The 15,580-nt window shown below is 42.7% G+C and overlaps 1 protein-coding gene across 5 annotated transcripts in view; it reads right to left on the reverse strand.

Annotated features, from left to right (window-relative positions):
• GRIN2B (glutamate ionotropic receptor NMDA type subunit 2B) overlaps positions 1–15,580 on the reverse strand; it is a 223,989-nt gene that overhangs the window by 116,756 nt on the left and 91,653 nt on the right. For all 5 annotated transcript variants that reach the window (XM_064702234.1, XM_064702235.1, XM_064702237.1 and 2 more), the window contains one exon: positions 4,005–4,603. In XM_064702234.1, coding sequence (XP_064558304.1) covers positions 4,005–4,603 — 599 coding nt within the window. The remainder of the gene's footprint in view (positions 1–4,004; positions 4,604–15,580) is intronic.

Below are 15,580 nucleotides of genomic sequence, written 5' to 3' on the forward strand. Positions count from 1 at the left end.
ACTTGGTAGACTGAAATATTCAGATCAGATTTTTTTCTGGGACAATGAAGGAATAAATGAATAGGTAATTATTACAAACAGAACAAAGAATTAAAGACTGTAATTGAACTGGGAAACAGCATTTGGATATTTGGACTCCAAATTACCTCCTAAGCCTATTATCAGCATAAATTGAGATAAATCCCTCACTAGAGGAAAAATTCCTCAAAAATCATTCAAAAAGATAACTAACAAACCTTGTAGAACAAAACCCTCTCAAAGTATCATTTCACTACTCTTTAGTGGAGTTATCTCACCAGCAGGTTCACTTACTGGACAAAATCCAAACTGTTCAATGGTCGTGATCATACTTCTGCAGTTCCAGTCTAACACAAAAGAGAACCAGTTTCAAAACAGAAACAGTTGCTATGCGACCATTAGTGATACAAGAAGATGCAGACCAAACACCTACATTGTCAAGAAATGGCATTTAGATAACAGTCTGTCTTGTTTCTTTTTGTGCTTACAGCCATACTTCAAATAAAACTTTGTTTGCACAAATTCTTGCAAAAATGAACAAGTGTCAGGGTAAAAAGGAGGAAAGATATGGAGAATCTAAAAAACATTCAGTTCATTTTCTCCTTACTCTATTATATACCCAGATCAACCACTGACACCATGTTGATCAAGACCATTTGAATTTAGCTGCATTCAGAACAACTGCTCTTTTAGAAAGACAAGGGAACAAAGTAAGAAATGGTCAGAGTTCAAAGGAAGATCTTGGGAAATGACTAATTCACAGTCAGTGTATAGCGTGCCCCCAGCTGAACTAAATTACACATTTTTTTTAGTTTGAAGTGCCACTCTCCAAAGAATAAAATGGGAAAATTCCTTTATTGCTTTGCCTCCCCAGCTATGGATTTGAAGTAAATTGGACCCCTTTGGATTAGCTTCAAGAGTTTCTGAAGAGTAGCTACAGGGTGATGCTTTATCCGAGGTCACACACACGTATACTTTGTCTCCCCAGACATCAAGCCCACATACATGCATTTCTCTACTCTGTGTAGGCAGGTGGAAGGGGAACTTTAAGTCACAGATGGCTGAATACAGTATTGCTGGGTCGAGAGCAAGGCTAAAATTAGCTTTCCAGAACCTGCAGTCCAGTCCAAAAAGAGCCAAACCAGGTTCCAGACATGCAGGTATTGCTGCTACCTGGTGTGCACAGCGCACAAGTACTGTGGGATCCTAATAGATGGAAGGGGTTAGGGAAAGTATGAAGTAGCCAGGTCTGCAGAATCTGTAATATTCCACACAGACAAAGCATATAATGAGAGTTTTAAATCTTAGCACATAGTAAATTCCAGTAAATTCAATGGAACTTGAAGGTATGAACACAGATTACAGCTATTAATCTCTGTGGGTTTTGGCTCAGTGAGGCAAACTCACATCTTCATGATTGCTTCCTTGTGCTTCTCCTCTGCCTCTTCTTCTCCATAGACTTCAGGCATGAGGCTGAGCTTGAAGCCATCCAATTTCTATCGAACCCTTGGATTTGTAAAAGCAATGGCTTATTTCAGACATCACTAGCTTTTAAACTTCAAAAGGTGCCTGAAAGTAATTTGACTTAAATAAAAAACTAAGCATCCAACTCACTGAAGTCAAACTTTTTATCCATCTCACTTGGAAATACAGAGAGTATGGAAACATGGGTGGGAGTGGGGGGAAAGGATGCAAGGTCAGAACCCCCTCACAGGCCAGCACCATGAGAGGCAAAGCAAATATTTGCACTGTGCTCACAAGTAACTACAAAAGTATAATTATTCCTCAGCTAGCTCAGGTGCCTGCAGCCATCTACACAGTGGCACAACAGAGCCTGTTCTTCTCAGTGAGACTGATGTCAGTACCCAAACTGAGCTGGGTGTATCTACACCTATTGGCACTCATTCCTGTGAATGCTGTACCCAAAGCAGACAAGGGAGCGGAAACAGCATGATTTGGGCCATGAAGGTGAAAAGAAAGCTATGATCTTCACAAGTGACAGGAACTGCTTTCAATTGGGATGCCGAGGCTTCTGGCCATATCTACACAGCACAACAGTGCTAGCATATCTACACTCAAGAGTCTCTGAGCTGGTGACTTCTAAACAATGCAACGAGGTGCTATGCAGAGAGATTCTGTTGGGTCCTGGAAGCAGCATAGCTACATGGGTGTGATGTTATGCATAGGCTAACAGTGTCAACAGAACTCATTAGAGAAGGTCTCTGCAGAATGCTGCATCACATAGCAGGGAACGTTTTGTTTTCTAGATAACTGCTAAAAAGACACAATAGAGCTTCCCCCAGAATTCCTCTTCGTTTGGAAAGGTAGAACAAAAGCCTGCCTCGATATTACTTCTCATTACTTTGTATACACTATATATATTTTCCCAGCTTAATCATTTCAGTGATGACTCAAAAGAGCAGCAGAAAAAACCCTTACTCCTCAGCCTAGCTGGGAAGGAAAGAGATAAAAGCTTTAGGCACCTTAAGTAGTTTCAAGGCCTGCATAGAGAAAAAAACACCATGGAGAGGATGAAGTAAATGCAATAAGACCTGGCAATATGCCAATGGACCATAAAGACAAAGGACAAATAGCAATATGGTTAACATATTGGGCCAAAGAATAAAGTTCTCTCACAGTCCCCAACATTCAGGCAAAGCAAAAATCTGCTTCCTTGTCCCTTTGTCCCTCTATCTGCCTAGTAAAGTTGACAGTGAGGGGTCACAGCATGTGGACCAATCCATCATATTTGCACACTCAGTGATTCAACACGACAAATTAACAAAGACACTGAGCTCTGTGTGGCCTCATAGCTACTGCCTGGATTCTCCTTTCCTAACCACAAAGGATCTAACATGTCCAAGGATTTTATATGTAAAACATTGGACAACGACAGCTGAGCAGATCAGGGGGCATCTGGATTCCATGTCTAATTATCTGGGTTGCTTTGCTACATGCTAAAACTCCATCTGGGACAAAAAGGAACATTTAGTAATCAGAGTGCTGCTCGAGAGGTTGTGCCACCACAATCATCTTCTATGCCCTTAAAGAGATGCCTTAGCTCTGTTTCTTAGGAAAATTTGAATTTGGATAGAGAAGATGTTTATTCAAACAGGTTTTCCCTGTGTTTAAATATCCTTTTCCATTTGGAAAAACATACTACTCTAATCGAGGTACTAGGCTTTCTGCATAAGGTGCACAAGAAAGAATGGTACCCAAAACACCCAGCAAACAGCCAGTGGAGTGCCAAAGAGCAGGGTGACAGCACAAGCCCTCCTCTGAGGTAAACCAGATTCTTAAGACATCCAAGGTCTTTAAAGGCTTTGAGTACAAAGCAGGACCTGAGCAGAGCTGATGGCTCTAACTCCTTTTGCAGCTCTAGTTCTCCACATCTCTTTGCATTTCCTTCTATCCTGCAATTCAAGGCTAATGAACAGCAGAAGGACACTTGGTGTTCAGACAACAGTTGCCATGAAACTGTTCCTGGTAGGTTACACAACCGCCCCTATAAGGGACACCTGTTCACATAATGCTATTATGTGAACAGAAGCTGGTGCCTTCTAGACTTCAACAGAAACATTCCCATTGCTTGCAGCAAGAACCCACCTGGGAGCGGCGGACCCAGTCATGCAAAGACACTCCAAGAAGTTCAGCGCTGGCGAAGTTCTGTGCTGAAGAAGTTCACTTACAAAAGCGAAGATCTGTGCATTGAGGGGCATTATCAAATTGTTGCACTATGCCTTTGTTATTCCTTTTCCTCACGCTGACTTGCCCCCTGTGTTAAATGAAGGCTTTCTAAGGGGGTGACAACACTGGCACTCATGATGCACAGCAACATGGGTCCCACCCTCAGCTCACCTGCCCTTGCCCAGTTCTGGCCAACACCACTGCTGCCCCAGAGCACCACATGCCTAGCAGAAACATTCTGGTGACAGAGGTCGTCTTTGACCACCCTTCTGTATGGCTGGCCTGGCTGTTCCCCTTACCTGTTGAGCATGTTGGACTGGTAAATCCTTTTCTCCTGGGTGTTGTAACAGCTGCTCTTGGGCTCAGGGATGAAGCTGTGTTCAGACAGCATATCAGAAGCAGCCGTGGTGATTATGGCTATTCCATCCCTTACTCTGGCAGGAAGACCGTAGTCCCATTCATCATATGAGACAGAGATGAGCCCGGTGGGGAACTCGGATGGCACTGTGTCTGTATCCCCTGCCACCAGGCTGGGCACGATCCACGTGTAACCATAGCCTGTCAGACCCACTGAGTTGGCCACCTCAAAAATGTAGGTGGCCTCTTCCTTTGTGCAGTAGAGGAGGATAACAGGGCTTTGGAGCTTCTTGAGCTGGTTCTGGATCTTTGAGTCCCCATCGTCCAGGGACATGTCCAACAGAAGGACCTCCTCCAGTTCCCAGCCCACAAAGCTGTGCTCAATGGTACTGCGGATCTTGTTCACAAAGTCCTGGTAACCAGGGAAGTACGTAGTGACAATGGAGAAGATGTACCAGTCGTATTCTTCCATGATGTTGAGCATGACAGAAGCTTGCTGTTCTATTGATGGGCCAAACTGGAAGAACATGGATGACTCATCCTAGAAAAGGAAGTCAGAGGAAGAGAGAGAAAAAGAAAACAAGAATATGTCAAAGGAAATAAACAGCATTCCCAGCCAATCCATTGAGCATAAAGGGGTAGGCACACAGTCAGAATCTTATTTCATATCTTGGCCAGAGCTTAAAGATTTTTAACTTTTTAAAATTTAAGTGAAGCAAGTGAGAAGGAAGTAAAATCCTTTTTATGACCAGCTGTCCTTACTTTATTTTTAAAGGCAGGTTGCCAAAATTACTCAAAGGTTTTAACTGTTAGGCCTGATTCTAACAGACAGAGAACAAGTGGTACACAAGTGAGGACAGAAAAACAGAATATGTACAAAATATTTCATGAAATTAAGAGCTTTAATCACAGGATTATCATAACCTTATATGCAGCATAAACAGGATCACGGCAATTTTGATATGGATTTTTGGGACAGTCACTCTGGTTTGAGTATCCAGACTAAAGTACAAATAGAGTAGACAAAATCACTGGATACAAATAGCTCTGACAATCTCTACTATTAGTTCCTCTCAAAGCAAGCAGCAGCACAGAGTTCTGTAGAGTTCTTCTCAGTACAACTGTGAAGGCTCAGTCTCAGAATAACATAAAATACATTAAAATAAAACAGAGACTTCTAAACTATGATAAGCTTTGTTGACACCATGTTTTAGAGAAATATCAGCTCAGTATATCTCTTGGTATTGCTCTCATATCCTTCTACCATACTAAGTTAATCTTTGCAAAAATTAGAACTTGTACCACTTTACAACCTTGAAGACTCCAAGGAGTTTTATACAGATCTCAGCTCTCCAATGGCATAGTGTAAATCTCTTCTGTCCTGGGATTTCATCAGATATCAGGCTTTCAATTTATGACATCCAGAAAAATGCAAATCCTTGCTTTTGCCCAATTCATGAAGGAAAGGAATAGAAAAAAGTAGTTGCCAAAATGCTCTCTTAGGGATATGTCTTCTATCTTTTAAAAGCAATTGCAAACTCCTCCTGACTTCTATAGAGTAGGATTAGATCATGAAAGAAAAAATTAAAAAAAAAAAAAACACACCACCATAATTAAATTATATCTCTCTGTGTAGAGATTCTCATCATAATAACAAAGTTCTCCAAACCCAAACACTGCTTTAAGGAATGAAAACAGCCCAACCTTCTTTTAAAAAGTCTGGAAAACTGGATCAGAGATACAGAAAAATTCACTCAGGAGTTTGAGACCTGGAAAACTGATTGTGCCTTAAGACATTACCTCAAGACAGTCACATTTAGAACAGCTCTCTACAAAATTGAGTCTCCTACAGCCTGGCAGGCAAAGCTGTTTCTCAGCAGGGATGTAGTTAATCAATAATCCATTCATCCTTTAGCCATGATTTTGATTATCTATAACCATTTCCTATATTGACAAAATATACTATAGCTCAGCAACTCCAGAAAAAAAATAAAATAAATTAATAAAGTCCTGATCCCATACCCAGCCTTAAGCTGCTTGTTTCTCTTTCCTGAGCTCCCCATGGGTCACATCCTATACAAAATGCCTCTCTTACGAGGTTTGGTGATTAAACTCTGTTTGCTTCCTCCATACAGCTCACCACCCACATGTGAAAGTTCTCTTAGGGCTGCTCTTTGCTTAGTGGAAAAATAAATGTATGCAAAAAGAAAAAGAAAAAGACAACAGCAACAAACTGAAGAGAAGTTAAAAAAATATAAAAACAAACAAAAAAAAAAAAAAAACAGGATCAGCAACTGGAGCAGCTCAATATATGGAAAACATCTCATATTTTTTATCACTGGAATTCGCCCCCTTCTCTCTGAACTGTGCTCAGGAAAAGAACCTACTCATCTAATAAAAAAATACTTTATGTCTTGGAAGCTTATGCAGAAAATTAGAAAAGAGAGAGGAAAAAAATTAAAACTATTGTCACAGCATGTGCCAGAATTTGAAAAAATCCTGAACAAGCTTCTCCAACACCCTTCATTGCACGGTGGCTTTGAAAGGCACTTGTAGCTTTCTCAACTGAATGCTAGAGTGCGAAGACTCAGCCTCACTGCCACATGAAAAGACAAGACAGCTACACCGATGACTAATATTTACTTTTATATTAAGTTCAACAAGAACCTTTCTACACTTATGCATAAGAGCCTCTGAACTGACTGCAATTTTTCACCATTTCTAGCAGAGAGTCCAAGATCTGAAGGGCCTGGTTATTGAATTACCGCAACATTTGACACACAGCATCTGGAAGTCTTGTCTGGTTGCTTCCTCAGTGATAAATAGGAGACACTAGGTGGTAAATCCACTGCTATTTCAAGGCTACACACACACACTCTCAGGAGTTAGTAGGCAGGATAGCAAGGTGCAGGAGGTAATGCCCTCCCAGTGATTCAAACAGGGTCAAGCTAAAATGCCTGCTGACAGTTCGTTCCACACGAGTGCACTGCCTAACTGTTGGAGGGAATTCAGCCCCAAAAGACTCAGGGACAAAATTCAGAGCTCCTCACTATCAAGAGCGTATGAACATCAAAAATCAATACACCAAATAGACAGCTTTATCACAACCCAGGGAAACAATTCCCCTCCACTGAGAAATGGAAGCACCCCACTTTACATCAAGCACAAGCCACTTGGCTGCACACGCAATAATTGCTCTTGAGCAACTGTTGGCATTTCTATTACAGAAGCAGAAAGAAGAGGCAACTTATATTCAAAATGAGAGCATTAAGGAGGTGCAAGCCAGTCCAGATTTTGTTTTGCCAAGATGGCTTTTGGCACTTAATCACCCCAATAGTTGGGCTAGCCAAATGTTCTTCATTCCCTGACCAACTCAGCACTCAGAGAGGGGTGAAGAAGGAAGGACAGACAACAGTAGAGAAGAAAGTGTCCCTCTTATAATAAATCAGGAGAATTGCTGATAGAGTCGGACAGAAATCTCAGCCACTACCTTCTGAGGGGGACAAAAATCAAACTAAGAAAAATGTCCAAAAGCCTCAATTTTCTTCCCTACCTTGTTTTTGGGCATGCCTGATGAAAAGTCAAGAAAAAAGAAGGAGCTGAACCGATACAGAACAGTGTATGAATTTGACCTCACTGTATTGCTACAGTGAAGGTTTTTAATCAGGAGACAGATCTAAGGTAGTTTTACCATTTTTACACACATATACCCTATAGAATCATTATTGCTTTATTACGACTAGAACCAAAAAGGAGTATTTTACCCTTCCAGACATTATGGGTTTTTATAGAATATCATAAGCTCCTATTTTTTCCTGAAGAAATTCCACATTTTCCACCTTCCTATTTTACCTTGAAACAGCCAAAATATGGCTCAGCATTGCCATTGGGAGACAGTTTTAAGTTTGGGACAGGGATAGGTCGAGTTTTAATCAGAAGTCCCTTGCATTGCACATCACCCAGGTGAAATACAATCCCCTGGCTACAGGAAAAAGCCTGTCTTCCTCCTACAGCCCTTTCACCTGCAAGCTCAGACTTTCCATCACTACCTGATGCAAGAGACAGCAAGATGCTGCATGGTGTCCCTCACACAGTCCGAAAGAGCAGAGGCTCCATTACAGGATCTCAAAGCTTCCAGAGATCCCAGTACTCCCCCACTGTCACCCTACAAGGTCAGGGATCTGTAGTTTGCAGAGCTGAACTGGAGGTGGAGCTGATCAATTGACACAGCACCACTCCCCAGTTGACAGATGGCTTCCCACAGAAAATCTGCTCTGAGTTTACCAATGCTGGGACAAGTATTGCCTCCCCCTCCTGCACGTTTAACCCTTCCAATAAGAAGGCTGGATTGCACACAGTGAAGGTACAAACACACTCACCATGAAGCCTCCTCTTGCAGACTGGTGGCTAGTGAGTTCCTAGGTGGATGGAAGGCAGTTTGCAGAGGTAGGACAGGGCTTAGAGTACTATCACCAACACTTCTAAGTTCTTCAGACTTGCAGATAGGCCAGGTCTGACCCACACCTCAGTGAAGATGTGAGCCCTTGGCAAGGCTGCAGGTGACTCTCCCAGGAGCCCTCCTCCAGCTGCACCATTTGAAACCAATCACTGCCATTTAATGAGCCATTTACCTCAGATGTGGCAGGAGAGGCCCTCAGGGAGTTTTTCTCACAAGTTCCTTCCTAACAGACACACTAGATTCCCCATTCAAGCAAATACAATTACTGCCTTAAAAACAGGATCTTACAATCCAGAGCAAAACTGCTTCTCAGCACAGGCCAGACTGGAGAACATCCTCAAAGCAGGGGAATGCAAGATCCCCAAAGTGTTGCAGGGGTCCTCTCATGCTGAGGAACTGGCCAGCCTTGCACGGAGCCATGGTATTGACTGCTGACGTGGCAGTGAGTGAGGAGATCAGCATGCTACGTTCCCTCTGTGCAGCCCACCGGAATGGAATCTGGTTCTGTGCTCCACACGCTGGTGGCTGGTCCATGAACACATTTTTGCTTGGGGTGGCAAGCTCCTTCAGCTTCAAAGTGCCAGACTCCACAAAGGCAAGATGTGTCAAATTATGCACAAGGAATTCAAGTAAGGAGCAAGTCTAGAACACCTTTCCTTCCAGGATTTTGAGAAATATACCATGTCATTGCAAAATGCCCTACGCTGCTGTCTCCACACAGGTGCAGGACAAATACAATTTGTACTGCTAAGCTAAATAGCCCCTTTATATTAGGCTTTTGGGAACATCTGTGTATTTACCCCCCATTTGCTGCTTCATTAGGCTTCCTGTGCAGCCCTAATTTAACAACTGGGGTCTGCCCTTCCTCTCCAGCTCACAGAGGGGATCCTATCAGATCCTAATGACTCAGGCTACTATCACTTTCCAAAGCCCTCTTCTCATTTCCTGATTTAGAAGAAAAGTTGTTCATGTGTCTTTAGTACAGTCTTGATTTGCAAAATTACTCTATGACCAACAGCCAAACCACACAGGGCTGCCTTTTGTTTAGATTTCAGTCCTGTCTACCACACAATGTGGAGGGGGCAAAAAGGAGTGAGCAAGCACCAAATAACTTCTGGGAAAACACAGGCTTTCATTTGCCTACCTATGTATTTCTTTTCTTCAAAACTGAGACACCGCTGTGTACCTGTTTGTCACAGTCCTGGTGGGATACTTGATTCACTGGGAGTTTTACTGCTCATGATGGAAAATGCCACTACAGTTCAACGTCTTATAATTTAGTTTCCTGTATGTCTGAGTCCCGTTTGTTATAACATATCTGACAGGAAATCAGGAGCTTTGTTGCTTAAGTGTTCATTTACTTCTGTTTATCTTACCACAAATCCATTACTGCCTCAGGCTAGCCTACAGTCAGGATCCTCTGTCTGTTTGGTTTTTTCTCTCCAAATTTAATTTTTTTATTTAGTTTTCAACAACTCAATACAATATAACTCTGGATTTTATATTGCATGTTGTATCATGCTGTGTGAGTCCTTTCTTGAATGCTTGCAGTAGGGACTACAAGAACATGGTGACACTACAGACCTAATATTATGTCCTCCTGGTGGAACTGGCATCTAAAACAGAATCTCTGCTTCTCACACACATATACACACACTTCCACAAATATATTCATAGCAAAACCTACTCAATGTAAAGCTGGAGCACATTGAATTGTGTCATTTCCTAATGACTCTGCCTAATTTATACTATTTGATACGATTTCAAGACTTTCCTGTTTTACTGAAATAGGTTCCCTGGGTTACTAAAGATTTTGACTTGCATAGCACATGACCTGCAATCCTTTCCCCATGTTCTGATTCACTGAGGAGTGGATCATTTTTAGTGAAAATCCTCCAAGCTGCCCTGGGAACGTGCTATCAGTGGGAAGTTCAAATTTCTTAGATGAACAAATGTGTTTTATGTAACCATATCATTTATCAGTTCCCCCCCTTGTTCTTGCAATAATTACTGAACACACTAGACTTACTTGACAGAAGGATACATAGCTCAGAGTTGATGGTTACAGGAACTGGTGGATGAGAGATAGCAAGAGACCCAGTTCAATGTCACCACCGATAGAAAGACAGGATACACGGTGATAAATTAATTAGGAGAATGGCTGTTGACTCTCTAGGTGTTCTCTGGAAGCCACAATCCCTGATGGCTACTAATTGCAATGAAGAATATAGAATTGTTAGCACAGTTCAGTTGTTACCCTGGTAAATGATAGCAAATATACTAAATTCACATGTATAATGACATCACCTACACATAAAAGTTTCATCATGAATACAGATCCCAGTCCTGGATTGGACATTAATCTTTCTGTAGCAGTGGGAACAGGTCTGCTGCAGAGCCCTAACCCAGGGGCAACAGTCCAAGTGCTCCAGAACGAAGGAGTTCCTGAGAGCTGCAACAAAAAGGTCTCCAATTAAAGATGACTCAAGGGCTGAAAGCAGCTAAGTGATTTCCACTTTCTACTTAAGGGTCTGCAGAAATTTGTTCAAAAGACTTTGCAACAGAGGAAACACAAGATAACCTACATTCTATAATCTTGATCTTGGTGTTGTTCCACTCTATATACCACATGCAGTTAATAAAAAACGATTAAAGAGTCAATCATACCAGAGTCATTGTCTGACATATACAATTCAGAGAAATTCAGTTGTTCGGCTAAAGAGAGGGTGAAAAATTTGTGACTTTTATAAACAATGACTGGTAAAAGCAGGCTAATATATGCTGGTATGTTATACCAGCTTCTTAAAGCATCATGCATGGATACCAGCATTTTTCCACAGAGGAGAAACAGCAGTTAGCAAGCTGCCAGGATAAACAGTTTCCCACCAGGATTGTTACATTTCCATTTTCACCTCTGTAGGTGTGTATTTCCTTGTTAGATGAAAGCACATGGACGGATTAGAGCACTGGCTGCACTGAGTAGAGCCCGCCACCCAGGTGACATTGTTCCATGGGGGCAATTCAGGCAGTCCAGGACCAGTTTCCCTGTCCCAACTCAGAGAAGCCCACCAGGATGGCTTAATATCTTGACATTGCCAGCCCAAAACAAATGAAAGTCAGACTGCCCCATTACTCATCCATCTGATTACATCATGGTGTTTGCCTGCCATCATGGTCTTCTTTTCTGGCTGTCTTACCCTCCAGACTAAGGACTGAATTTTGACTGTAAGCTGAATGGGATGTCATTTGGTATAGCCTTATTAATCAAGAGCAGCCATAAAACTATCCAGCACTTTTAAAAAAGTCCAGTCACAGTATTTGGCAAGATGTCATTGAATAAATTTCTGAAATCAACTATCCTGGGTGCAATACTATTTCTTTTTATCATTTCTAAATTAACTGCTCTCCTATTTCATCAAGTATACCTTTGGTCTCTTATAATGAGCAAACCTTCATATGAGCTGAAGCACCAAAGGTTCACAGAGTCAATTTACAAAAGTCCTGGAAGTTCAGCATTGCATGCACTGCCCCCTGAGCCTCTCTTAAGATCTCTTCTCACTATGGTCCAGCTGAGGACAGGTCAGAGTGTGTCTGTTAAGTGCCTCTATTCCTCATCTCTCATAAAGTAGTGATACCCCCTATCTCTCAAATTTTGCCTTGCTTATTTAATTTAATTATTAACCTTCTGCAGGCTAAGCTGTTACTTGTTTTCTCTGTCCTAAGAGATGGCACCTGCAGTCCTAATGATGCCAAGGTCTAGTCAGCCTTTATGGGCAGAGTGAATTTGGCCATGCCTATGCTCAAAGATGGACAGCTGAAGTAAGGCAGACAGTTTAAAGTAATATTGTGCCAGGATTTAATCTTTTCTCACAGGCTGGTATTATTAAAGAGTTTAGATAATTTTAAACACATGGATATAACTTTCATACCCTTTGGGTCAGAGTTGGCTTGCCTTAGAGTACACATGAGCGAGCAGCTGCACACAAAGTCTGTGTAGATGTGCCCTCTGCTTTCCTTAAGGCAAGGAGCAATAAAAGGCTTCGGCCTCATCCATCCTGGACAGCAGTAAATGGGCAATTCTGTCACTTGCAGGAAAAAAAACCCACTCACTTAAACCAGGAGAGCTCTCTAGCACATGGATAAAACCAAGAGCTGAAGTTTGACTAAATTACACAGACTCCAGATTTCCCATTACCTCATACCTGGCTGCCACTTCTCTAAGAGAGTCATAATTGATATTCTGAATATGTCCCAAAGGAAAAATAAATTAAAAAAAAAAAAAAAAAGAAAAAAAAGAGGTGGGGGAGGGGGGGAGAGACAGAGAGAGAGAGAGAGAGAGGGGTAGGCACCGGTCCTGCCCCACCGCCCTGGTCCCAGCTCGGCAGCCAGGTTCCCTTGGCAGCGGCGCACACGAAATGCCGCTGTGGCCGCAAGCTCCCGACCGCCGGCATCCCGCCGTGAGGCACCGCACGGCACCGCTCCCGCCAGCGCTGTGGCTCGGCACGGCCCGGCCCGGCACAGCACGGCATAGGAGCTGCGAAGGCTGGGGCTGGGCGTCACTACCCCCATCACAGCGCGGGGCTCATCCCCCGACAGCCTGCCGGGACTGCAGAGATGCTCGGGAAGGAGAGCAGCACTAAGGAAAAGAAGGAGCCCACTCTTCTCCTCCCGAGCCTGGGAGTGAGCATTCACCATTTCACACTCACAGCTTTCTGGGACAGTGAGTATCCTCAACTCCCTCCACCACACCTTCCTGATCAGATTCCATCACTTTGGAAAGGGGGTGCTGATTGCTCAGAGTACAATTCCTTGTTGCCTTGAGCTCCCCCAAACCTGACTCAGCTCACTTCAACCTGTGTTTTACAGCAAGGGCTGAAACAGGAGGAATGCCAAATCATTGTTCTCTATACCAGGCAAGAAGGCAGCTCTGTGTGGGTTTTTTTTTTAAGAGGGATTTTACCCCCTGCCTTATACTTTCAGAACAGGATGAAATAATCTCGCCATAAAATGAAGTATCCTGGTCCATTTTTTGTTTGGACATGCTGCTGGCAAGCAGCTGCCTCATTAGCACAGAATGTGTATGTCTGCACCAGGCAACAGGAGGCACAGAAACCATGCACTGGCCCTAAGGCATCTGTTCATCAGCACTGTGTGGAAGCTCCAGCTTGTGTCCCATGGAGCTGCCAAATCAGGAGAGCTAACTAGTTCAAATCCCAGCCTGCGCCATGCTGGTGACCCTTTTTCTGGTGTTAGATCTAGCTGGGGACTCTCCAAGTCTGAGGAGAAGATGGATTCCTGACCCATTGGACCAGGCCTCTGGGTTAAGTCCCTGCTTTGGAAAGCTACTGTATCACTGAAGTGTGTGGTGAGAGTCCTTGGCTGAAACAACAAGGATTCCAACACGCTTGAAGACCCGATCCCAATTAGACCTTGCTTTGGCCATAGTTACCTCTTGTGTCCCAGGATGAATGAAAACTGCACCTACCTTCTCTGCCCAGCTCTCCTTCCCAATCAACCAGTGAGGAGTGCCCCTGTAGGGAAGCTGGTGTCATGTCTGTCTTGCTTATTGAATTGATTCACAAAGTTTTAAATGATTATTGATTATCCTCATCCCCAATGGAAACTCTGAGACCAATGGAGTTATTTACACAGATTTTAGACAGGAAAGAAGCTCCCTTCTCAAATCTTCTTGAGATTCCATCTATTAAGTCTTGAAAACTCAATAGGAGGTTTTCTGCAGCTTTACAGATAAAACTACTCACAAATACATGAAGTCTCCTGCATGCACAGATGTCCATCCAAACATATGCAGCATCTTTTGCCAAATCCACAGCTGCTGTATTATTTTTTTTCTATTATTTTTGTTTGGGATCATAGCTCTTCCATTTCCTTTCTTTGCCCTGATGATTAATAGCTGTTTTTCATGGCTCTTGTTGTTATGAGACTGAGGCACAAATTGTGGCAAACTCCCTATTGATGGAACAGCCATTTCTGAACTCTGAGGAATTGGAAATTATTCTTGGTAAAAGACTGGAGACCACAGGAGACTTGTAGAGCTAGAGTCTGAAATCATCCCCACCATTCCTGAAGTACTTAGAATTTACAGTTGTAACAGTGATTGGTGCTGTAAGGACCATTATATCCACTCCCATGATCTAAGCACATGAACATTTACACTCCTCAGGATTCAATGAAGAGGATCTGAAAGTGGGAATTGGACTGTCTGACTTTGCAATAAGGGTGATACAAGTTTCAGTTTTGTAAATTTTTTTGCTTGGACGATGAAAGCCAAGAAGCCCATTTCCAGTCAGTTCAACTCTGTGCCGAAGCACACATAATTGAATTCAGGTTCTTTCTATACTTACTGCACATTAATATATATCTATATATTCCATATGCCCTTGACATAACTTGAAAGCAGCAGCATAATAAATAAGATACTTTTTGTACTTGAATTCAAATTTTTCTATCTATATTAGGCTTTGTACTTTTTTTAAACAAAACCTGAGGCTGAGACTGAACTGCCATATCTTTTTCAAGATCACACACGCACATGAGGCACTGAGATTTCTGTCGAGGATCGACACAGCAGAGAAAGGGAATGATAAAGCAGCAAGAGAATTTGCCTCTGCTGGTCATTAATAATAAGAGTAACAAAAGCATCTAAGAGAATAAAAGCCAGAGTGAGATGTGTTAGGTATAGAAATAGCTCTTTGACTGACTCAAAGGCAAAGCTGGTGCATCTTGTTTTCCTGCATCTCCTTGTCTGTCCTCTTTCTTAAGCACACGCTCTGGCACGATGGAGGAGTGGGAAGGAGATGGAAGCATCAGCAGGGGCTACAGCAAGCAGGGGAGAAATGAGCTATTCAGTCTGAACACTGCCTGGCCTGGGCCTGTGACAGAAGATAACCAAATGTCCATATGAGGGGAGAAAACAAAAAGTCCTGTCCAGCACTGCACTGGCTGCAAGGGAAGAACCATAGGCTGTGGTGTTTTGTCTTTCCTTCCACTTTGTATCACTCCAAGTCATTCTCTGTCTTCCTGCACTCCGGGTTTCTC

Source organism: Zonotrichia leucophrys, chromosome 1A (assembly GCF_028769735.1).
Source record: "Zonotrichia leucophrys gambelii isolate GWCS_2022_RI chromosome 1A, RI_Zleu_2.0, whole genome shotgun sequence".
In the NCBI taxonomy this organism is placed as follows: Eukaryota; Metazoa; Chordata; class Aves; order Passeriformes; family Passerellidae; genus Zonotrichia; species Zonotrichia leucophrys.